At 40.1% G+C, this 25,960-nt stretch overlaps 1 protein-coding gene across 20 annotated transcripts in view; it reads left to right on the top strand.

The window, feature by feature from the left end:
* The window catches only part of DTNA (dystrobrevin alpha), a 437,121-nt gene that overhangs the window by 344,388 nt on the left and 66,773 nt on the right, over positions 1-25,960 (top strand). For 11 of the 20 annotated variants that reach the window (XM_013974260.2, XM_013974258.2, XM_013974257.2 and 8 more), the window contains 6 exons: positions 1,634-1,719; positions 9,209-9,363; positions 12,918-13,023; positions 16,311-16,477; positions 19,048-19,172; positions 24,776-24,859. In XM_013974260.2, the coding sequence (XP_013829714.2) occupies positions 1,634-1,719; positions 9,209-9,363; positions 12,918-13,023; positions 16,311-16,477; positions 19,048-19,172; positions 24,776-24,859 (723 nt within the window). Of the gene's footprint in view, positions 1-1,633; positions 1,720-9,208; positions 9,364-12,917; positions 13,024-16,310; positions 16,478-19,047; positions 19,173-21,612; positions 21,622-24,775; positions 24,860-25,960 lie in introns of all 20 variants that reach the window. The other 9 variants (XM_005696994.3, XM_005696992.3, XM_013974252.2 and 6 more) reach the window with 1 other exon arrangement.

The following is a 25,960-nucleotide window of genomic DNA, read 5'->3' as shown; positions in this document are numbered from 1 at the left end:
CCCCCCTACTGACACCAAAGTCTGGGGTTTCTCAAGTCTCTTACAGGCATCCTCTGTACCCACCTGTGGATGGTTAGATCCACGGATGCAGAACCTCAAATAGAAGGCTCTGTCTGTAATATGGCCAGCTCTGTCATGAGTGTGCAAGCAGAGAGATAACTGAAGAAGTTATCACAGTGTTAAAGGAAGAGCTGACGGAAGCAATGGCAGTCAGGAGGGAAAGAAAGAAGTGGGTTTAATACACAGTGAAGTGGGTATATCTGAATCCCTCAAACATTTATTTGAATGGTACTGAATTAAGGAAGAGCAAAAAGTCAAGGGTGACCTTTTCCCCAGAATTCATTTCTAGGTAATTAGGTACATGGTGATGCTGACAACCAAAGAGAGGCTGTAGGAGGAAGCACAAGTTAATAGTTAAGTTGGTTGGAGTATTATGGGAAGGTTCTGAAAAGATGGTGAGTTCTACTTTCAATGGAGGGATATCAAGTGAAGATTTCCAATATGTAATTAGGTAAGTCTGGTGCTTAGGCTTAGAAATATGAATGGGAGAGTCACTAGCATAGGATTGGGTCAGTTTACATTGTGGCTAGCTGTTGTTTCAGGTACTATGCTAAGAATGAGAGCAACAAAGATGAATAACAGATGAATAACAAATGATCCCTTTCTGGAGCCTAGCAAAGAACAAGGACACAATCATTTATTATGTTTTATTCTTCTAATATGTCAGATACGTGAGTCTTATTCATATAAATTATTTATTCCATATACTAAACCCTTGTCAATACAGACTCTACTTTATTAGTTTAACTAAATCTTTTGATCATTCTTAACACTAGCAACTACCAGAGAAATGAATTACTAACACAATACACCTTTTGGTTCCAAGGCTTTAAGAATAAACAGTTTGTTCCAGCTGGAAAAAAATCATTTAGCTGAAATTTTCTACTTCTTACCCTATGTCCTTTCTATCACATTTTGTGAAGGAGAAGTTAGTTTCACTTCTTGAACCAAGGAAGATTTGGCAGCTCTGATGTCATTTAAGTAGGAAACCTATTCAAAAGAACTCTTGCTTTTGCCCCTTTAGAATACTAACTCCCTTTGAAAAGTGAATGTATCACATGAAGACAGTTGGCTTGTGGGTATAAAATGATGGTCGAAAAAAGAGTGTTGATGAAAAAGTCTCCATATTTACCCTAACAAAATTCAGGAATTATCTGACACCCCTCAAAAAAACAGATTTTTCTGAAGCCTTGTTTAAATAAATTATAGAAATGGTGACAACATCGTGTGTAAAATTATTTTATGAAAGTCAAAGTGAAAAGAATGCTCTGTAATTTTTCATTCACAGTAAAACAGCACATCACCCTTTGGCTACCAGTCCATCCTTTGAGCAAGTGCTATAAACAAAGAATAACTTAAAGATTCTGCTATCTCTTGAATACCAAAGAGACAGTTTTTTCAGAAATGTGTGTTGAATTGTATTCATAACATTTTTTAAGGTGGATATGTTCACATAATGCACACAACTGCAACGTCCTATGATTTCTACACAACAGAAAATGTCAAACCAAGTTATTGGAAGTTCTTCAAATGACATCTCTCTCTCTATTTTTTTTCTGTTATCATTAAACAGGGAAGGCCATGGTAAAATTTCAGTATTTGCTGTCAAAATGGCTTTAGCCACGTTGTGTGGAGGGAAGATCATGGACAAATTAAGATGTAAGTTACTCTCTGCATCTCTCTTTTGCTCACCCCTCCCATATGCCGCGTTCTCCTCTACCCACTTCCTACCAGATTCCCCTGACCATTTGTGACTTTCCTCATCCTATGAGAGTTATGTGAAATATGGTGTTCAATGTAATGAACTAATGTACAGAGCACTGAGCTTGTCCAAGTCTAGTGATTTCTTACTATGGCCACGGCATGTGTAGGCCGTAGATTAGCAGCGTGAGCAGCAGCATGTCTTCAGTGAAGGTGTGGGTCCTACCTGTAATACCTTCGCAGGTATGACTGTTACCCAGGAGCGCCCCAAAGGTGTCCTGCATTATAATTCTATTGCTATGGGCCAATGTCTGCAGTGACTAATGGCACATATGGAAATGACTACTCAGATTCATTTTCCAGATGAGCAAGCTCTCTTTCAGCAACTGTACCTGGTTGCCTAGGGAAATGTAATTTCAATTCACAAGAGAAGGAGAATGGTCTTTAATATTATTATCCCTGCCTTTGAGCAGATTCAAGGGGGTTCAACTTTGGAAAGAGCATAATTTGGAATCTGAGCCACTTTCTTCTGGTTTTCTCTGCTGGTTCAATTGAATTGACTTATTCCTAGACATTAAGTCACTGGAAATATTCAGAAAAAAAAAAAGAAAGAAAAGAAATATAATGTTCATTGATCTTTGGATTTTTTATCCTAAAAGTATTTTCATCTTAGATAAATGTCAATGGAATGAATGTTCTCCTTCTAGGTATGGATTATTATTATTATTTACAACCTGTTAAGTATCACCAGTTAGACTGTTCATGATAACAAGGTAAAATATACATTGTTTCATGTTCGTGGTACAAAACTGCCTCACAAGTTAAGTCCATCACCATAGGAGATGAAGGCCATGTTAGGAAACCTTTTTTCAATCATCTCAAGCCAAAGTTCCCAGCACATTTCCTCATTCTTCTCAGCGAGTGAGTGCTATTCAAATCACTGGGGACTTGAACGGTTCCAAGGCAGATATTGACAGGGTATAGGCAGAGGAATTACATGCAGAAACTATAGACTGCGAATGAAATGATTCCGATAGAGACATGATAGCTAAAGTGCACTGAGTGATTCTGAGCCTTTTGTGTACACTTTGTCACTAAATGTGGTAGTTTTTTAACCATCAAAACAGTGGGAGTTTTTTGGTTAGTTGGCATGTTTTCAGTAAAGAAGCTGAGACTTGGAGAGTTAATCACAGATGGTACCAGGAATTGAACCCTGCCATTTTTGCATACCCCAGTGGCTCTCAAACTTTAGTATGTGTGGAATCACCTGGAGGCCTGTTAAAAAGTACATTTCTGGGTCTCATTCCCAGAATTTCTGATTCAGTAGGCCTAAAGTGAATGGGGGTTAGGGCAAGAATTTTCATTTCTAACTAGTTTAAAATTCTGTATATGTGACTATTTTGAAGAAAAGTTACCAGGTAACCTTCTCTCTTCCACTAAGTATTATGAGTCTGAGTTATAATGCCCTATGAGAAAGCACACTCTCTTAGGAACTGGGAGCCTCAAGTTACAGGCCCAGCTTTGTTAATAATTCACTGAGTTATCCTGTGGAAGTTATTGCTTCTTTAGTCCTCAGCTTCCTTCTCCATCCTAAATGTGGGGATTTTGTTAGAGACCTGTAGGGTCCCCACTGGCTGTAATCACCTGTGACTCACAGAGCCTCCAGGCTTTTTCGTCAGCCTGTGGTGTGTCAGCTGCTGAATGTAATCTCTTGCTTCTTGATGCACTGAGGAAGGATAAAGAAAAATACAGGAACAAAAACTTTTTTTTCTTGACATTTCCCCAGACATACCCCAAGAAGAGTTGTGTCATTAAAGCAATGGATAAGGGACGGTACACGGAAACCCCACATAACCACACATCTTCCCTCTCTCCCAGGAACCTTCTTTCATGGACCAGCCAAATGCAGTCAAGATTCAGAGAAGCCCAAGCAGACCCTCATAAGGCCCAGTTTAGATTACCTTCAGCTCACCTGAAAGATGTAAAAAATTAAAAAACCACCCTAGTGCTTGATTGAGGATAACAGATCAGTCAGAAAGTGGCAGAAAAAAAAATGTCCTTAAAAAAAAAATTTTTTTTAATAAAAATTAAAAAAATAATAATAACAGCGTAATCCCTAAGACATTTCCTTCAGGGTTAGGCTGGAAAGGGAACATTTAGCAAAAGGAACCAGGGCAGAGGAAGAAACTCACGAGGGCCTTGCCAACTGGCCTCACATCACCATTGGCCACTTATGCTGAGAACAGTAGCAAAATTTTTTTTCAAAGTCTTAAGAAACACTTCCAAATACTTATCCAATCTTAGGTGTGTGGACAAAAGGATCTTACAATAAAATAAGGAACCCAAAGCCAGTGCTCTCTGACCACCCAGAGGAGTGGGATGGGGGTTCCAGAGGGAAAGGTTATGTGTATACCTAATGCCATTTCATGTTGATGTATGGCAAAAAAAAAAAAAAAAATCACAGTATTGTAAAGTAATTATCTTCTAATTTAAAAAATTAAATTAGAAAATAAGTTTGATGAAAACTAAGAAGCCAGGTTTCTATATTTCAGAACTCCTCAGAGCCTCTCGTGAACCGAGTTGATTCTATGCCATCAAGGACCCAAATGCCGTCCATCTTTCTACTTGGCTTCCCTCTGTGTCAGGTGTTATCCTTCTTCTGAGAGTAAAGGGGGGTACAGCAGTTTCAGGAGTCACACCCACTCCAGAGGTCCCTGACCCTTAAGTCTCATGGCCAGGGTGGCGTCACAGACCAGTTACTATATCAGTTCCTGGAGAGGGGAAAGGAATGCCCGTGATGGTCATGGAATCTTCTAGTCATTCTCACCTCCAGGGCTAAGAAGGGCCTCTGCTGTCCCTTAGCCCAGGAAGAAAGGTGGGGCCAATAAAGATGGAGGGAAAGGTTGTTACATCAGCAACAAACAACACTGGCACAATTACAAAACTCAGGCTTTAACTAACTGAGCAGATATTTGCCAGTTGTTGAAACCCTCGAAATTCTCTCGCAAGTCCAGTTATTTAAAGCAAACAATATATTAATAACTGCTCCAGTGCTGTTTCCTCACTCTGTCCCATCATTCACCAGATACCCATGATCAGTGAGCAAAGCATGCATGCTCCCCAGCGGCCAAAGTCAGTCCTCTGCAGCTTAGTGAAAGAAGTCACAGATGCATAAGTCCCATTGGAGGAAACCTGTGCTCTCCAGTCTGCAAAAATAATAAGCTGCAGGGACTTCTCTTGTAGTCCAGTGGTTAAGACTTAACTTCCAATGCAGGGGTGTGAGCTCAATCCCTGGTCAGAGAGCTAAGATCTCACATGCCCCCAGGCCAAAAAACCAGAGTATAAATAGCAGAAGCAACATTGTAACAAATCCAATAAAGACTTATAAAAATGGTCCCAACATGAAAGAAAAAAAATGAAAGAAAGAAGCTGCAGAGTGTCACAAATTCTGTAGAAAAACAGATAGTGTGATCACAACATATCACGTTGCCTTCCCCCCAGACCTGAATCACTGAGTGTGGTGTCCCTGTTCTCTGACTGAGGAGTCACTCTTTGAATAGTTAATCCCGTGTAGGTAGTTTTAATGGTTCCCAGGTAAGTCAGTTGAAAGCAATTTGACCGAAAGCAATTTAGCTAAAAGCAGTTTGGTTGGTAGAACCTCTCCAAAATATGTAGTAATGAGAAATGAATGTCCTTAGTCACTTTAGATAACCATTGACTGAATGAGGAAATATGGGCAGTTCCACCCAAGATCGCCGTGGCTGACTCGGGGAGCAGAATCAAGGATTTTCTTTGCTCTTCTTTTGCTGGCTTCCATTTAGTCATAAAACAGCCGGAGTAATAATGTTGTAATAAGCATTGCTTTATATAATAAGAAAATAAAATGAAAGGATATGGAATGTCTCAGAATTTGAGAGATTTATTTTTCCTTCTTTAAATTCTAATTCCCTTTAAGCCAGTATGACAACTGTGCTAGTCTGGCAGTTTTTCTGTTTTTGTGCACAGGGATGAGAATGATTTAGTTCGTGCCAACTAGCCCCTTCATTTGGGGAACACAGAGCAAGAGTAATTGGCTGAAAATATTTAGGAATTTTAAAAAGCAAAAAAGTAGAAAACAGCAGAAAATTTGAAGCTGAGTTTTAAATATTGCTTTAAATGCATTAAAAGGGACAAGAACCCCACACGTGTACCCCAGTTTCCAACACTCAGGGCCACCAGGAGCCAACAAATAGGGTGACCTTCAGGTACCCTTAGGCAGCAGAGCGTGTGAGGGCGCCCCCTGCAGGTGTGGAACACAGAACCCTATACATAAACTGACCTAATATAATATACTCCTTTTCTGTCAAAATATCTTTGATCCGATTATTGCTGTTAAGGATCTTAAAGATTTCTTAATCCAGTGGCATAAGCCTGGAATGTCAGGTGCTGTTCTAAAGCTTCTGAAGAGGGCTTGTTTCATTTAAAAAACTATCATTAATGGAAAACACCTTGTACTTCCAGAGTTTCTATTAATGAATGGGTTGTTCTTCCTCCAAGCCTATCCGCAGGGTAATATTTCTAACTCATTGGGCTGCCTTTAATTCTTCGGTATCTTTCTCATCACTCATTGTCCTGTACACTTGGCCTGCAAGTCCCCTTTGTAAGAAAATCTTCCCCGACTCGCTCCTCCCTGCAGGAACCCTGTCTCTGAGCTCCTGCTGTACCCTGTACACCCCACTTTCCTCTGCTCACACCATCTTGTTACCAAGTGTGATGTCACTTCAGCCATGATGTAAGCATATCTCTGTCATCCCCAGTAGACCAGGACCTCCCGGGGGCAACAGCTGTGTCCTGATTTCCCTGTGTATTCATGGCTTAGCACAATTTCACATGTTTATTATGTGCCAAGTTAATTTTCGTTTAACAAATCCATGAATGTAAGTTCTTCTAAAGTAACATTGTGTGGAGCTGTCGGAAGCACACAGGTAATTTAAAATATGATTTGGAACCTTATAGAACAATCCTATTGGGGAGGCAGCATCTAAACATACAAGGTGAGTGGCAGAAAAGTGTAATATGAAATCAACAAGAAAAAATACAGCATTTCTGTACTGTAAACTAGGTGCCAAGCATACGTCAGTGTGCTTTTCATCTAGTAACTAGTTTAATCCTTGAAATAGTGCCCTATATTATATAGATATACACATATTTCATGTTATGAGCATATTATATGTATCTGCATACATATATACATTTATAGAGAGAGAGAGGCAGAGGTCTCAAAATTAAGGTACAAACACATACCATGTTGTGCCCCCTCATTTCTTTTTAAAAACCTGACTGGCCATTAACAGCCACTTCACTTTAATCTCAGTGAATAGCCCTAGTTTGTCTATTACTTAGTAGAATTTCATCAGTACAAATGAGTTTAATATTAGCTTCACATTTGTGAAAGGTCACTGTTGGTGCCTTTCAAGTTTGACTCTAGTTAGAGATGTTTAAATTATTTCAGTGTGGATTTGAAAAGCCTAACCTCCTTCTCAAAAATGTGCCCTGGCCTAGAAATCCCAGGTCTAGAAGATCATCAGAATGACAAAATTATAATTAGCCAAAGTGTCCCCAAATAAAAAAGATGGCAGTTCTAATAAGAAAGTACATTTACTTCTTCAAGACTTCTTTTTCCTCCTTTGGATTGGAATTCTGGAGTTTCTATATTTGGAATTACATAAGAGGGTTTTGGTTTTGGTTTTTTTGTTCGTTTGTTTTTGTTTTTTTTTTTTGCTGTTGGCAACTTCTTTTTTTGACTAGTTATAATGAAACGAGATGAAATTCACTAAGGAAACAACATGGTGAAAATGAGTGAGAACATCATTAATTTGTGTTGCTCATGTAGAATTTCTGTAGCTTTATAACTGATTAACTATTGGAAGCACAATAGAAATCCTTTGTAAGTGGAGTATTTTTTTAAAAAATGACAGCCAGTTCACGTCCTCAAAACATAATCTAATAAAAGCCTATAATATGCTGAACATCTGACTGGGGTATGAAACAATGTCCCCAGATTACATTTTGACCGTGAAAAATTAAGTCCAAAATGAAGAGAGGTAGCATGTTGACTTTACAACGGTTTATCCCAGCAGCTGTGCTGGCCTTGTTGCAATCCAGCACAGTGACACACCATATAATGGCCAACCCTTTTCCTCCAATAGTGATTTCCACAGAGGAATTACAGAGTACTTTGGGAAATTATGCCATGAATATTCATTCAGTGCACATAGTGGCAAAAACTGAAGAAAAGAGGTCCAATAAAGCCAGCGGCTCTGCTGAGAAGAATCTGGATCCTTGACTTTACCTCACTTAACGTTGGCAAGGCCAGGCTTCCTCTTGACTGCATGAGGCAAAAGACCCTTCCCTGTAAATCAACTGCCTTCCACCCAGAACACTATGATTTATAGGAAGTTTTCTGCTTCTGTGAGAAGTTAGTCAAGTGCTCTCATTGCATCCTTATCCCTACATGTCTTTCATTTTTCAATATATTAAACCAAAACCCAAAAGTTTTAGTGACACTATGCCAGTCTCCTCTCTCCATGAGATTCTCCAGGGAATAATACTGGAGTGGGCTGCCATTCAGTATTAGTGCCTGGAGAATCTGATGGACAGAGGAGCCTGATGGCTACAGACCATGGGATTGCAAACAGTTGGACACGACTAAGCAACTAACACTTTCTTATTTTTAAATATAAATTTATTTAAATTGGAGGTTAATTACTTAAAAATATTGTTTTGGTTTTGCCGTACATCAACGTGAATCCGCCACAGGTATACATGTGTTCCCCATCCTGAACCCCCTCCCTCCTCCCTCCCCATACCATCCCTCTGGGTCGTTCCAGTGCACCAGCCCCAAGCATCCAGTATCATTCATCGAACCTGGACTGGCGATTCGTTTCATATATGATATTATACATGTTTCAATGCCATTCTCCCAAATCATCCCACCCTTGCCCTCTCCCGCAGAGTCCAAAAGACTGTTCTATACATCATAGACAGCTAAATAGCTACCTTGCTAGATATGCACAAGCCCTAACATTATAGTAAAATTTTCATTGTGTATTTCAAAAGAAGTCAGCATATTTCTCACATATACAAAAATTCCTCCCATTGAGTATATATATGAGTTGATAATTGACCTCAAACTAAAAATGAGATGTTCTCTGTCCTATCAAAATATGCTAATTTTATCCAAATTGCTAGTTAATGCTATGTGCCAAAATCATCTACAAAAAGATACCAGAGAAAACACCATGCCAAGAATATCTCAGCATAAAAATTAGCTTTCATATTATTCTTTCATAATAAATTATATGTTTAATTTCTGCCACATTTTTGTTATCTACAGTAGATATGTTGAGCTAAAACAGTGGGAAATCTTTATGTGATGAATAAATATCTTTCCTTTTCCATCCATCAGATATTTTCTCAATGATTTCTGACTCCAGTGGGGTGATGGTTTATGGACGATACGATCAGTTCCTACGGGAAGTTCTCAAGCTACCCACGGCAGTTTTTGAAGGTCCTTCATTTGGTTACACGGAACAGTCAGCGAGATCCTGTTTCTCTCAACAGGTAGGAAACGACTTGTTTAAGGACATATCTCTCAGCAGGTGCTCTCTTGTTTGTCGCTCGAAGTCCCTATTTCTTCATCATAACCTGTAGTGCGTCTTCCAGCTTCTGACAAATGACTTCTGAGTCAGTAACTGAGTGCATCACGGATAATAATCGGTGGTGCTTCCTGACCTTGAACCAGCATTGCGCAGAATTCTTTATTTGCACTGTCTAATTTAATCTCTACTAACAACCCTATTGGTTTCCTTGGTAGCTCAGCAGTAAAGAACCGGCCTGCCAGTGCAGGAGACGTGGGTTCAATCCCTGGGTCAAGAAGAGGGAAATGGCAACCGGCTCCAGTATTCTTGCCTGGGAAATCCCATGGACAGAAGAGCCTGGCGGGCTACAGTCCACGGGGTTGCAGAGTCAAGCACAGTTTCGCGACTAAACAACAACAATCCTAACCCTCCGAATCATTTGTTATGACCACACTATCTAAATGGCTGAATTGTCACTCAGCCTCACATAAAACCCAAGTCTCACCCAGGACTAAGTTTCATCAGTGTTTAGCAAAGGAGACAAAAAAGAATCTTCGCACATGCCCTGTGGGATCTGGGAGGCCCTAAATCATCCACCAAGTTGGGGTTCAGAGCCACATGTCTTAACTGGGCATGGAGCAAGTCAGCTGAAGGAAGCTGCATAGTTTGGAGGGCTATCCATGTCTATATCTGTCCAGTCATGTGGAAAACCGACATGTCTAGAACTATTCTCCAGCACAGCATGGTAGAGGTTTAGAAATCCATAAACTGAAGGTTGTTTACAATTTTTAAAAATCCAAACTTTATAAGCAAACAGTGCTTAGCAGCCACGAAACAGCTGCATTTACTTTCCAGCTAGAAAACCTCATCTCTCTGTTTACTTGGTGATCTAAGAGGTCAGAAATGCCTCAGGCATCCCTATAGGTCAAGGATGTATATACAGTCATCAGTGTATCCATATACTCTATAAGAGAAGGGATAGTTTGATACACTAAGTATCAACTCTACTCCCAGAACCTGACTCAGGAAGCCTTGCTGACCTTTCTCATGCCCCCGCCCCCAGGCTGGCATGGCTACCTGATCCCCAGCCCCAACTCAGCATGCTCTTCTTTCTATTTCCCTTTCAAGCTGGGGACATCAGAATGGATCCATTCACCTAAGTCTCCTTCTATACAGCTTCTTCACGCAGAATGTCTCACTGATCGCCAAGTCCTGCTAGTTTCACCTTCTCTAATTGTCTCTTGCCTCATCATCCTTGATTGCCTGGCCTCTTGCATTAAACCCCAGACTAAACTCTCCTTCCCTGGATTTACTTGTTTGTTTGTACATTTGTTGATTTCAGGTAGCCCATTATAGAAGCCTCAGGAAATATACCAATGCCTCAGAGTATTTCTCATTAAAAGTCAGCCACAACAATAGGACTTTTTTAATCTAATGGGATTTTATATATTCAAGAAGAATTATATAGGATGTTACCATTGCTCAAAATGAAGTATCCTAGAGATTTCTCATTATATAATCTTTTACACATCCTCAACGATGAGAAATTTATATATGTTTAAATCATAGCGTCTTTGTTTTACTTCCAGGAGTGATTTTAAGCCAGTATGATGGAAGGTCAAAATGGATAAAACCATATGAAGTAGAAATAGAGGCAACATAAATAAATAATAAGACCAGTTTGGTTTTGTGCTTCATAAACTGGCTATAGCAGAAGGTTGAATGATGAAATTCCAAAATTGTTTTAATTGCTTCATTGGAAATTCACCCCAAGTGGTTGTTTTAAAACACAGTATTATTTTAGACATATGAATTGTAGTAGCTTTATAAAAAGTACTGTCTCATTACTTAGGCTTTATATAATTTCTCTTTTAATAATAATGCTAGGGATGTCCCTGGTGGTCCAGTGGTTGAGATTTTACCTCACAGTGTAGGGGGTGCAGGTTTGATCCCTGGTCAGCAGCTAAGATCCCACAAGCCTCATGCCCAAAAAACCAAAACATGAAACAGAGCAATATTGTAACAAATTCAATAAAGACTTTAAAAATAAAATTATTAACAATAATAATGTGAACAACAATCCTATAAAAGCTTAAGTTATTTAGTACTATGAAGTGTGTGTATGCATATTTGCTCAGTCCTGTCCGACTCTTTGCAACCCTTTGAACTGTAGCCCACCAGGCTCCTCAGTCCATGGGCTTCTCCAGGCAAGAATACTAGAGGGGGTTGCCACACCCTCCTCCAGGGAATGTTCCCTACCCAGTGATGGAACCCATAGTTCCTGTGTCTCCTGTATTGCAGGAGGATTCTTTACTCACTGAGCCATCAGGGAAGCCCAATATTTTGAGGTAAATAACTAAATATATCTACCAATAAAAACATTAATAAAAGGAGACCAAGAGTTTTTTTTTTTAAATTACAAGGACAAGTGTAAGATTTAAGCCTTGAAAATTTATTATAGCTCTTCAGGGCTGATTTCTTATCTAAAAAATATAAAACTATCCCATCCACCTTGATATTCTAATTCAAATTTTTAAGTAAAATAGTTACTTTGCATGTAAATTTTTTGTCACTTATACTACTAAAATTTCATGTATTAGTAGAACTTCTTTGGAGAAGGAAATGGCAACTCACTCCAGTATTCTTGCCTGCAGAATCCAATGGACAGAGGAACCGGGGAGGGAACAGTCCATGGGGTTGCAAAGAGGCAGACATAATTGAGCAACTGAACAACAAGCTTTACAAAGCTGTGTGTCCCTGGACTCCAAAGCAACTTCCTCTGGCAGCATTCCTGAAACATTCTGTAAAATTTAGTGATTCTAGACCTGAAGCAATCAAGGAGTCTTTTTTTCCCCTCCCCATCCCCGCAAAATAGAACTTCTTTTGTCATTTTGAAAGAAACTTCTGGATAAGATACATTTCTTTTCTACATCTGAAAAGTCCAGGATAATGACCCAGAAGCCAACTGAATTGTGATTAAAAATATATATAAAGAAAGGAGAGAAGAGATTTTTTTTTTCCTTTAAACCCTTCTAACAGGGAGGGGAAAGATCCCTCCAAACAGGATTTACTCCTAATCTTGTATAGCAGAACCATTCACATTAGCCACAAAATATTTAGTTTTTATGGAAGCTGAAGAAGTTAGCTGTTCTACACATTTAGAAGACTGACTGATTCGGGAATTGTAAAGCCTGCTATGATGTACTATTGGATAAAATTTTATGATGAATGCCTACTCCCCAGTTTTGCTCATCATTTTCATCCTGTCCCTCGTGTATGAAAAATGACCCTCTCGAAATTGTTTTCCTCCTTGTGATAATATTGACTCAGCCTCAGTAGAGATAATCCAGTCCTGTGTAGGCTCAACTATGAAAAGCAGTTAATGTTTTGAATTCAGAACTAGTTTTGAGCTCTGTCTTTTTTTGTCTACTAGGGGTTAATTGAATGCCTTGTTTCTTCCATCTCAAATGATATTTACATAGCAGGTAAGTTAAGATTATTCTCGGTTCTAAATTTTTGTGGGGTTTTTTGATGCAGAAAAAAGTCACCTTGAATGGTTTCTTGGACACGCTCATGTCCGATCCTCCCCCGCAGTGCCTGGTCTGGCTGCCCCTTCTGCATCGACTGGCAAACGTAGAGAATGGTGAGTACTTACTACTGAGCCCAGGCAATTTGTTTACCCCTTCTTTTAACTTGAAGTAACATAATTGATTTACAATGTTGTGTTAGTGTCATGTGTACAGCAAAGTGATTCAGGTGTATGTACATATATATATGCACGTTGTTTTCATATTCTTTTCCCCTGTAGATTATTACAGAATATTGGGTTTGGTTCCCTGTGCTGTATGTAGCGGAGAAGGCAATGGCACCCCACTCCAGCACTCTTGCCTGGAGAATCCCATGGATGGAGGAGCCTGGTAGGCTGCAGTCCATGGGGTCGCGAAGAGTCGGACTCGACTGAGCGACTTCACTTTCCCTTTTCACTTTCATGCATTGGAGAAGGAAATGGCAACCCACTCTAGTGTTCTTGCCTGGAGAATCCCAGGGACAGGGGTGCCTGGTGGGCTGCCGTCTATGGGGTCACACAGAGTCGGACACGACTGAAGTGATTAGCAGCAGCAGCAGCAGCAGCAGCAGCTGTATGTAGGTCCATGTCGATTATCTGTTTTATATATAGGAGTGTATATATGTTAATCCCAAACTCCTAAGGCAATTATTGAAATTAGGCTATCAAATCTATAGTTATTAAGCCAACATCATTGTTTCAGGAGGTCTGTTTAGTAGTTCTGATTTTTAATAGAGCTGACCTCTCTCCCTGATCAGCAAAACCCTATCGGCACACTGCAAAGTTAGGATGGTCCATTCTAAAAACTTATTAAATATCACAATCTACCTCTCAGTTACAAGTGAGATGTGGCTTTAAAACTCACTATAACTGAAGAAGAACCTCAATAAGGAATGTGACATTTTCTAGTATTTGTTTTAGGTATGAACTTCCACTGTTGGCATACCTGGCATTGACTCTTTCTTCCTAAGCACTTGAACATGAATTGGTAGAGGAGATGGGGAAAAAAACTGGACGGTAGCACCTTGCTAATCCTTAGTCACGTGCTCCAAATTGTAAGCTCCCAATGGCTATAGTTATGCCAAAGAAATGAGTAATGTAACTTTTGTCATGTGCTTTTATTTTTATAAAAGCAATTATTTCTATGATAAAAGTAATTATCCCACTGCTGGGCATACACACCGAGGAAACCAGAATTGAAAGAGATACGTGTACCCCAATGTTCATCGCAGCACTGTTTATAATAGCCAGGACATGGAAACAACCTAGATGTCCATCAGCAGATGAATGGATAAGAAAGCTGTGGTACATATACACAATGGAGTATTACTCAGCCATTAAAAAGAATACATTTGAATCAGTTCTAATGAGGTGGATGAAACTGGAGCCTATTATACAGAGTGAAGAAAGCCAGAAAGAAAAACACCAATACAGTATACTAACACATATATATGGAATTTAGAAAGACGGTAATGATAACCCTCTATGAGAGACAGCAAAAGAGACACAGATGTATAGAACGGACTTTTAGACTCTGTGGGAGAGGGAGAGGGTGGGATGATTTGGGAGAATGGCATTGAAACATGTATACTATCAGGTAAGAAACGAATCGCCAGCCTATGTTCGATACAGGATACAGGATGCTTGGGGCTGGTGCACAGGGATGATCCAGAGAGATGATATGGGGTGGGAAGTGGGAGTGGGGTTCAGGATTGGGAACTCATGTACACCCGTGGCTGATTCATGTCAATGTATGGCAAAACCAATACAGTATTGTAAAGCAAAATAAAGTAAAAATATAATTTTTTTAAAAAGTAATTACTATTGGCATATATATCCAAACTTGAATATGAAATACAGTTCAGAACAGGTTTAAAGAAATTTAAACAGGGAACAATTCAATGCCTCCATTTGCTCTTTAGATATTCTCATTTATTGTTTAATTTAACTCTGGGAATTCTCCAGCCTTAAATAGAAAATAATTTATCCCCTATCTCCTACTAGAATCTTCTACACATTTCTTTAATATACATTGAGGTTAAAGTTAGCTTAACTTTAAATTCCCATTTAGAACACTTGGTGTCTGCGCTTATTATCTCTCTTAGTTCAAGTTATAAATTTATTCTGTTTTGCTCATGGAGAAGATTTAAAGAAAGATCTCATTAGATTCTCTGTAATCGCTAACAATCATAGGTTTTTTTATGCTTCTTATTCATCTGCTAGAGCAAAGAGCAGTCAAGATCCAGATCATGTGGGGTGAATTCATATTACTGTTTGGAGTCTGAGAACTAGTCATTCTCCAATTATAAAGTTGTAATTTCATGCCTTCTCTCAGTATTTCCTGTTGCAGAAAATGAGTTCTTTAGACCAGGTCCCAGAAGAGTTGTCCCTAAATTCAGGTCTTTCCCAAGAGCCAGAAAAGGAGGATATAATACTGGTTCAGAAGACACTGTGTTCAAAATTTGGTTATGTCTTTGTTTCTACAGTTTACTTTTTATCTTTATTTTATTTTATTTTTTGCATTGTTTTCCCTGGCTGGTTAGCCAGAGAGTAACTTTGCCAAAGGCAAGAATTGTTCTTGTTGTTAGTATCTTTAACTCATAACATACAATTACTTGGATCTGATCGTTTGTTAGCTTCGAGTCTCATACCTTGCCTGCTTTGTAACTCAAATTTCCTGCCAGAGAAAGTGTCTCTTGAACTATCTGAATTAGAACTGAACTCAGATAATTTGTCCATCTCTTTGGGCCCCTATCGATCTGCCTCTCAGAAATTTTTTTAAAAAATCTGTTTATTAAATGAAGACAATGTCACTCATTAAATAAGCCCATTAGCTACTCTATTTTTAAAAATATAACTGAATATTCTCATCGTCCAGTTTTTCTACTCGCCTCCCATCTCTTTTCTTTTTTCTTCCTCTTGTTTTCCATTTCTCTAATATTTGCTCTCTACCCACTACCCACTGGATGAACCCATCTGTGTTCATCCATTGTGCTTCTGAGTTTTCAGTGAGCTGTGCTGGTCTCCTGGAGACAGAGAGCATCTGGGGGGAAAGGCAAGCCAGTTTGGGTAATTTACATTCTTGTAGGGTAAGGGATGGGAGTAAGATGAGTAAACAGCATTACAGAGATGTGCTGTTAAAAGAACCCCTCTCCTCCAACCCACTTGATTTCTCCCACCCCCACACATGTGCTGGAAAAGGGTCCTGAGAGTCTAGGAATAAACGTAATACTTCTCTCAGACCAAACTATCATCAGAAGTCTTGTTATTCAGCAGAAAAACGCAGTTCTTGTTGGGCTGTATTTTTCATTCTTCTGACTCATACTCTTGTTTCCTTGTCTTTTCTTCGTTTGCTTGCCCATCAGTCTTCCACCCGGTTGAGTGTTCGTACTGCCACAGTGAGAGCATGTTGGGCTTTCGCTACCGATGCCAACAGTGTCACAATTACCAGCTCTGTCAAGACTGCTTCTGGAGGGGGCATGCCGGTGGTTCCCATAGCAACCAGCACCAAATGAAAGAGTACACGTCCTGGGTAAGTTGGGTGTGTGAGTGTCGTCCGGAACACAAGGGAACAGCAAGGGGGCACACGCACCTTCTACTCTCACACTCCTCCCTTCCCCTCCCACTGCCCCTCTTATGGGAGTCTCTGAGTCTGAACCCAGTGTAGCTTCCTAAGACAACGTATAAGAACACTCCAATGATATTACTTCTTGGTATACGGATAAATCAGTATTGATTTAGGTGACAGCCTTCTGGAACATAATCTTTTCACAGTAAGTGAAGGTTCTTTTCAATTTGGGGTGGGGTTGTGGGCATTGCCTAAAAATTATTGTTAGTTCTTTTTTTCTTTCTGGAGTTCTTTAAGGGCGTGACTGGAATGTGAAGGAAAGACATGAGAGCATGAGGGTTTAATGATGCTATTTCATGTTATTTTTTTTTTTGTGGAAGAAGGGAAAGATTGTGGTTGTATTAGAAAATCATCTTTTCATGAATAGTGCACGTGACTAACTTGCTGGAGCTGATATGTGATACTAACATGCTGAAGGTAACCTGTCCTTGTGATGAAAGTATTCTGATACTTAGTATGATAATCTCCAAGTTCATCCATGTTGCTGCAAATGGCATTTTATTCTTTTTTTATGGCTGAGTACTAAGAAGATGCATTTTAAATCAGAATGTTCTTTTGAGGAATTATTATTAGGAACTGATATTCAGTGCAAATATATTCTATATTAATTGTTTAGCACATGTCGTAGTCTGAGTTCAAATAAGAATTCTCCACGAAGGCATTGTATACTGAGAATTTATTCCAGTTCAAATGCCACCTGCTACTATTGGCTACGTCACATGCTGAGAACTGATACACTAGCACAGATCATGAAATACAATTTAGTATAGAAGGTAGGAGAGAATTTTCTTATTGACAGCATATTACCAGTTTTCAGATGTTGTTGTTTAGTCACGAAGTCGTGTCTAACTCTTTCGTGACCCCCTGGACTATAGCCCGCCAGGCTCCTCTATCCAGGCAAGAATACTGGAGTGGGTTGCCATATCCTTTTCCAGGGGATCTTCCCAGACCAGATATTGAGCCTGCATCTTCTGCACTGCTGGCGGATTCTTTACCACTGAGCCACCTGAGAAGCCCAGTGTGTTCTGTCTCAAATCCTAGAGGGCTGGTGTTTGAAGACTAACCCATTTTTCAGTTGTTGTTTTGTGTAAATGCTGAAGTTAAATAAGGAGCCTTTTCCTTAGAGGTTGTGGACTCTGCAGTTATACGATAGGACAATGTGTTTACGGAATAGACTAGAACTCCTCACGAGGACAAAGGAGCTCCAGTGTTTATGGGGTAAAGAGCAGTCATTACTGCTGTTCCAAGTGTTCTAAGAATTCCGTCTCCTAGCCAAAGTCAAAGAGGGATTTTGTGGACAGTGCTGCCATGACTTAGCTTTTAAATAATGAGGATGAAAGTCACTTCCTTATATTGCCAGTTGTGCACTCTGTGTGTCAAAGAAAGTGACAAAATTATAAATCTCTTCTCACTGAAAGGAAAAATTGGCATAAAGATTTATTATATGTGGTGGACTATTTTGATCATCGTGGCTGTGAAATATTAAACATTCCACTGGGCTAAATGAAAAAGAGATAGCATGTCCTCTGGAAAGAACATGAACTTTAAATTCTGAAGACTCAGGCTAAGTTCTGCTCTTGCTTCTAATTGGATGTGTCCAGCCGCACCTGAAAATCTTGCTTCTGGATTCCTGCAAAACCTCCCACTCCTCTCCTGCCTTCCACTCCCATCCCTCTCAAACCATTTTCTGCTCTGAAGCAATCCTTCTAGAATCAGGTCACCTCTGAGGTTTAAGTTGTTCATTGTCTCCCTCCACGCCTGAGATAAAGACCACAGGCCTGGGGGTGGTATGTAGGACTTCAGTGGTCTGCCTCCTGCTTTCCCTCTTCAGAACTAGATCTCCTGGCCTTCCTCCATCTGGATACCTTCCAGTCCCCTGAATTTTGTCAGAAGGACTCCTGCTGTTCATTAAATCCCAGCTGGGATATTCTGACCCAGTGACTGCTTCCATTTCTCACAGCATTTGCTGACACTGTGCAGCCAGCGGCAAGTACCCTGATGGCTAATTCCAAGCATTTTGGTTCCAGCAATGAGCCGACTCCTTGACTTGGAGTAAATTCTCAAAGAAGAATCCCTGATATGGCAAAACCAATACAGTAATGTAAAGTAAAATAAAGTAAAAATAAAAATTAAAAAAAAAAGAAGAGTCCCTGAATGAATAAATGAATATATATCATGGAAGGGCTTCCAGGTGGCACTAGTGGTAAAGATTACCCGCCTGCCAAAAGAGGAGACTCAGTTCGATCCCTGGGTTGGGAAGATCCCCTGGAGGAGGTCGTGGCAACCCACTCCAGTATTCTTGCCTGGAGAATCCCAAGGACAGAGGAGCCTGGTGGGCTAGAGTCCACGGGGTCGCAAAGAGTCAGGCACAACTAAAACAGCTTAGCACCCAGCATAGTATGAAAGCAAATCATCTGATAAAATGTTATGTAAGTGTTGATTGTTAACACTTGAACCTTTGTTCTTCCATCCAGAAATCACCTGCTAAGAAGCTAACCAACGCGTTAAGCAAGTCTCTGAGCTGTGCTTCCAGCCGTGAGCCCTTGCACCCCATGTTCCCTGACCAGCCTGAGAAACCACTCAACTTGGCCCACATTGTGTGAGTATCTGCCCTCCACACTGAGAGACAGCTCTTCATTGACACGTGTGCCGATCCATACAAAGACAGTTTCCTGTCAGTTGTCAGGAACCGAGTTTTAGATTTTATTTTCTTAAAGAAAGAATGAAAGTCAGGTGATTATATATATATATATATATATATTCTTTTTTTTCATGAAGAAGTATACAATACTTCTGCCCGGAAGTGCAAGAACACAGCACCATATAATTCACCTCAAAGTAGAAAATATTCAAAAATTTTATAGTTATGAAATACAGATGTTAGTGGGGTTTACACAATTGGACATTAATAATCAGTGGGATTACCATGATCAGCCAATAGTAAAGCATCCTGTTCCTTAACATCATGTGTGCTTTGAGCCCCTAATCCAGAAGCCCACTGTCTCCGTTCTCTGCAGAGCCAGTCATCGTAAAGATGCCAGCAAAGATGGAAATTATTGCTGTGGTTATTGTTTTCTCCCAAGTTACATAACTTTAGAAGAATCATGGCTTGTGTAAGGGAGGGTTGAAGAGGAGGGATTGCTGGTGATATCAACAGATGATCCAAAAGCAGACTTAAAAAAATTTCTCCAAAGTGTGTGTGAGTTTGAGTAGCAGAGGGTACAGGGTCAAGGAATGGCACTACCACTCACATCTTCAATCTCCCAAAAGCCCCTCCCCCTGGGGCCCTCTCTCAGGCCTGGGTGGCTCAGAAAACAGGAGGTTCAGGCAGAAGAAAGTATTTCTTCCTTGGTGATGTCTCGGGCTCAGAAGAAGAAAGAAATTCATTAGCTATTTTGGGGCTACAGTTAGGAATTTGGTAGTCACAGGGGCCTCAAGAAGCCTCTAGAACAGGCAGTTCCTCTCCTGAACTGAATTTTGTTTTGTGCAGTTCAGCACAGCCTCTTGTTCTGCAGGGCACATGTTTGCCTGCTGACATCAAGAGGTGGGCTGATGAGACCTCTGAATGTTAGGAATCCACCAAGACAAGGTTATTGCTTCAGGTGACTGCGAGCATGGCCCCTTAGAGGCATTGTGGTGGACTACAGAGCCTTAGGAAGGCAGTGACTCTCCCCGATGGACCTAAACAGATCCTAACAAACAACTGTGCTGAGCATGTCTGAGGAATTTGTATAAATCTCATGGGCTCTGTTTGGTTTACTTCTGTGTGCACTCTGAGGATTCGTTGTCCCCAGCAATCCACACAGTCTAGAAGCATCCAAAAACTAATGTAAACTGATTCTGTAGAATGTAGTTGACTTATTTTAAGAAATTTTGCTCCTAAAAATAAGCCTCAAAGTAAACCAGGGGTAGAAAGAGCTGGGAAGTATCCCAAAGGACCAACCACTTGCAGAAAGTGATCTCATGCAAGCTGTTCTAAAGTCTCGACTTACTTCCCCATAGCCGGCGACAGTCACTTAGCTATCCATTAATGAACAAAAACTCAGAGTAGGTTTGGGCTGGCTGGCTGGGCCACAGAGTCACTTCTATCAGGCATCCTTGGGGTTACCTTCCAAGAGAGCAGCATTCAATCCGAGCTGATGGGTGTGGGATAGATAGTTAGAGGGTGGACAGGGTGGACAGCCTGGCTCCAAGAGCTTTGCAGCAGATGGAATGAGGATGAGGCCTCCCACCTGGAGACAGAATTAAGAAATGAGGCCACGTGTGTGAGTAAAGCCAGCCTCACGTCAGTTACACTGGGCTCTGTGCCCAGTCAGTGCAAGATTGAGAGTGTGTGTGGGTATGTGTGGGTGTGAGATTTAGTTGACCAATGAGTAAAAATGTTTTAACTTTCATTTATATTGGCAATATGATCTAATATGTTATTCACTGAACTGAGGGCATCAGCTACACAATTTGGATTCCATGGAGAGTTTCAGGATTCCCCTAAAATTCTACACGAAATGTGCCTTCTTCTGCTAAAAGTCCCATAAATTTAACCAGATTATTAAAACAGTCCTTGAATCCAAACACTGATCTGTACTCATTGATGTTTCCATGGTGAATGTCAGTTTTAAAGGACAAATTGAGATGCCTTGTTATACAGTAGTTAGGGCATCAGTCTCATAAAAGACAAATTGTATGAAATATTTAATTGTTGAAATAACACACAAGAAATTCCAGATGTACAATATCCGATTGATATTAGAACAGATTTGTTCCTATTATTTTATCTTTAGACATTTTTATAATTGTTATTCCCCAGATGTTATTTCCCTGAATAGATATACATGTTCTTTTTTATATGGGTGGGGATATCTAAGACTTCTCATCTGAAAATATACTATTCATTTAGCTATTCTAAATCATCATAGGCATGTAAAAGCCACTTCCGTGGTGATATTTTGGTGTTTTGGCATTTGTTCTTAGCTATTGTATTGCTTGTAAATATTATCATGATTAACTGTCTCTATTCTATTCAATTCTTTTGCTGCCAAAAGAGATACTTGGTAAGTAGTTCAATAATCTTCAGTACACTCATTAAGACTTATCATTATAAGTGGTTATGAGACACAAAACAAGTGAGAGACAAGAGGCTAGTTTAAAACTAATTCTGCCTTTAAGCTGAGCACTTTCATTTTATGAAAAGAATGCCAAAGTAATTTGCCATGTGATTGTAGAGGAAATACATCCTTTTGAAAATTTCTATTTGGTGCCAAGGTTAGCCCCTGTGTCCCAGGTTCAACATTTTCATGATGAACCTTACACATAAGGCCATTTACTTGTTGTTCAGTTACTAAGTCATGTCTGACTCTGCAACCCCATGGATTGCAGTATGCCAGGCTCCTCTGTCCTCCACTATCTCCCAGAGTTTACTCAAATTCTTGTCCATTGAGTCAGTGATGCCATCCAGCCATCTCATCCTCTGTCGTCCCCTTTTCCTCTTGCCCTCCTCCCAGCATCAGGGTCTTTTCCAATGAGTCACCTCTTCCCAGCAGGTGGCCAGAGTATTGGAGTTTCAGCTTTAGCATCTATCCTTCCCCTGAATATTCAGGGTTGATTTCCTTTAGAACTGACTGTCTGATCCCCTTGCAGCCCAAGAGACTCCCAAGAGTCTTCTCCAACACCACAATTCGAAAGTGGCAATTCTTCATCTTTAGGCCTTCTTTATGGTCCAACTCTCACATCCAGAAATGACTAGTGGAAAAACCATAGCTTTGACTATATAGACCTCTGTCAGCAAAGTGATGTTTCTGCTTTTTAATGCTCTCTCTAGGTTTGTCATACACACTGTATTAAAGAGCAAAGACTAAGGAACTGCAAATTCAGCTTTGTGGTAACCAGGTTCAAAAGAGTAAATGTACCAAGCTACTTAGAAAGCATTCCAGACCCTCTTGTTTTCTCATTTCCTAGAGAGAGAGCAAGATGGAGACATTTATAAACAGGCAAAAGAAAACCAGAAATGCCAAGCTGATTTTTTTCCACTTTTTTCAAAGTTAAAATGAAAATATTTCATTCTGCTTCATGTTTTAAAATCTGATATAACCTAACCTTTCAAAATTCACAGAGCACGTTTGTTTGAAATTAACATCCTTCTTATAAAGTGAAAGTGTACTGTTCAAAGCAGAATTAGCTTTAAACTAGTCGTAGGTATTAGACATATCCTAGATAAGTGGTATAAAACAATAAGTTTTCAGAATTTTGGCTAAAATGTTTGAGTAGATTAAATAGCAATCCTACTATTTTGACCTCACCAAACATAGAATGTGGCTTTAAAAAAATTTAAGAACACAGCTTAGCACCAGGTACTGGGAACCTAAAGTTTCAATGAATTTTTGCATTTTGTGCTGACATTTGAAAACCTGCCATGTGTCACGTCCATTCTCATAAATACATTGGGACAAACATGTCTCCTTTTTTCCTAGAAATCCCTTCGTTGTAGAATCCAAACTAATTCCTGTTTCCTAAGATAAAAATTAAACCTTCACAAATTTGACTTGATCGAGTCAACACAAACAGATTCTATAGGCTACTATATTCATCTTTCATCTTTAAAAAATTCTGTACTGTCAAACTCACATGTAGCATTATAGTGAAACCAAAATTTCCTGACTCAGAACACCACCCTGCCCTGTCACCCAGCTTCTGAACTCTGAATCCCTTCTCATCGTATCATGGAACACCTGGATTTAAAATGAGACTAAAAACTGCTTGGAGATGAGGCAGGGATCTTAGCTTTATCATTTTACCTGAACTAAGACCTCGCTGATAGGGAAAGAATAACAAGGTGAGGTGCAAACTGAGATGGGATGACAGATGTGATGCAGTTGATATTTAGGCTAGGCTTGTGGACAGTTCTGAGGAATACTAAACCCTATTTTCTTCCTCTAATAATATAGAAAACAAGTGTTTATGGGCTGCCTTGCACTGTATGTCCAGATAACAGAAAGTCAGTAAATCCCTGTGGTGCTTAGTTGCATCTTCCCTTAGAACAAAGGTCAAAGAAGGCACAATATGATTTTGCAGCTGGGACCCTACAGACAGGGAATACCAGGAGAGGGCCATCATCATGTGAAAAACAGGATGAAGTTTCTGTAGAATCCTCCTCTTTCCAAGAAGATTTGGAGTCTGATTATCCTCAAATTTTCTGGGCTTCTCTTTTTAGAAGGCAGTGCGTGTATACTCAGTCACTACTCAGTAATGTGCGACTCTTTGAGACCCTGTGACTACAGCCCACCAGGCTCCTCTGTCCATGGGATTTTCCAGGCAAAAAAACTGGAGTGGGGTGCCATTTCTTTCCAAGGGATCTTCTGACCCAGGGATTGAACCTGCATCTCCTGCTTTGGTGAGAGCTTCCCTGGTGGCTCACATGGTAAAGAATCTGCCTGCAATCCAGGACAACTGGGTTTGATCCCTGGGTTGGGAAGATTCCCCTGGAGAAGGGAATGGCAACCCACTCCAGTATTCTTGCCTGGAGAATTCCATGGACAGAGGAGCCTGGCAGGCTACTGTCCATGGGGTCACAAAGAGTCGGACATAACTGAGCAACTAAGCACACTCCTGAGTTAGCAGGCATGTTATCACTGAACCACCTGGGAAACCCATTTAGAAGGCAGTTGGCTGCCTCAAAATCCTCACTCCATCCAAGAATATGACTCTACACCAAGGCTCAAAGCTCAAAAATAAACATTCCTGTGGCATCCAGAGATCTTTCCCGCTCAATGTTTAACAGACATTCTGTCTTCTCAAGGAAATTTAAATTCCCAAAACGCTTCATGAATTGAATTGGAAAATGTAAAAATTCATGTTGATCCTGGGTAAGATAGGAACTGGGCTTTCCAGGTGGCTCAAGTAGTAAAGAACCTGCCTGCCAGTCCAGGAGACATAAGAGACACAGATTCAATCCCTGGATCAGGAAGATCCCCTGGAGGAGAGCGTGGCAACCCACTCCAGTATTCTTGCTGGAAGATCCAGTAGATAGAGGAGCCTGGCAGGCTACAGTCCATGGAGTCGCAAAGAGCCAGACATGACTGAAGCGACTTAGCATGCACACACACAAGATAAGAACTCTGACTTCCCAGCTTCTTTCCTTGAGGGATTGGATAGTTTTAACTTGTGACTTTTACTTGTTTTAACTTTCTATCCACATTGTGCCTTTTTTAGGCCACCCAGACCTGTAACCAGCATGAATGACACCCTGTTCTCCCACTCTGTCCCCTCCTCAGGAAGTCCTTTTATTACCAGGAGGTAAGTTCCAGTCCTATTATAAAACAAACCGTCTCTTTGATAATGAGCCTTGATTCTGTGGCAAAAAAAAAAAAAATATTCTCATATAAGCCAAGAGCAGAAGATTATTATTAGTAACTCGTTTGTAAATATCTGTCACAAGGCGTCAATTTCATTCATTTGGATGCTTTCAGAGAGGGCAGGGATGGCTTTGGGGATGAAAGTCACTCCTGGAAACTGGCACTTACAATCCATCCATAGTAAGAATGCACAGTATGTTTGTTTTACTTCTAACACACATGCATTATATCTCATTGAAAAAGTCACCTTTATAGCACCTGGAATGGCCCGTTTAACCTGGGGAATTGGCATCTCAAGATGCAATAAGGAATTATGATGGACATTCTGAAGCATCTCATAACATAAAATTCCAGGTATATAAGAATCTTCGTAGTAAATTCTAGAGTTCCTGAGGCTAGAGGCTCAAATCCAAATTGGGACATATGGTTTCTACATAAGTAATTCATGGATAAGAACAAGAACTTTAAAAAAGAGAGAGAAAGAGAGTGGATACAGATCTCATTTTTGCACAAAGGTCCATCGCCATGTAAGCAAAGAGGTGAAGCAGATACTTCTCCTAAAACCAGCACAGTGAATAGGCAGAGGTCAAGACATACTTCAAGTCATTTGATCAAATATCACAAATAAAGCACCAGGGAATTATTTTAGAAATACAGGGAGAAGGCTCACAGGAAAGCAGGAACAAAGGTGAGGAAAATTGGAACGGGGAAATGAATGAGAGATTTAAAATGCCTTTCAGTAGGAAAAAAATAAAACAGCCTCGTGTGTTTCAAAAACAGTCATAATCAATCTTTTCCTCAAAGAGTTGCTAAGGCATCAGTTTCCCTGTAATATCCTGGGATGTTCTAGTGAAGATGTGCAGATAGTGAGACTTAGAACACTGCCGATTTTTCCCTTGAGTCCCTGGATTTGCCCGTCATCAGGAACCTGAGATGAAGATGTTCCCCATAAATGTAATTAGTGGAATAAACAGAATGTGGTCATTCATGATGTTTACTTCCTGTGAATCCAGCCAGTCTGTAACAAATAGAAATGCGGAGG

Source organism: Capra hircus, chromosome 24, assembly GCF_001704415.2.
Source record: "Capra hircus breed San Clemente chromosome 24, ASM170441v1, whole genome shotgun sequence".
Taxonomy (NCBI): domain Eukaryota; kingdom Metazoa; phylum Chordata; class Mammalia; order Artiodactyla; family Bovidae; genus Capra; species Capra hircus.
Note: the sequence above shows the minus strand (reverse complement) of the source record. Positions and strands in the feature narration are given on the sequence as shown.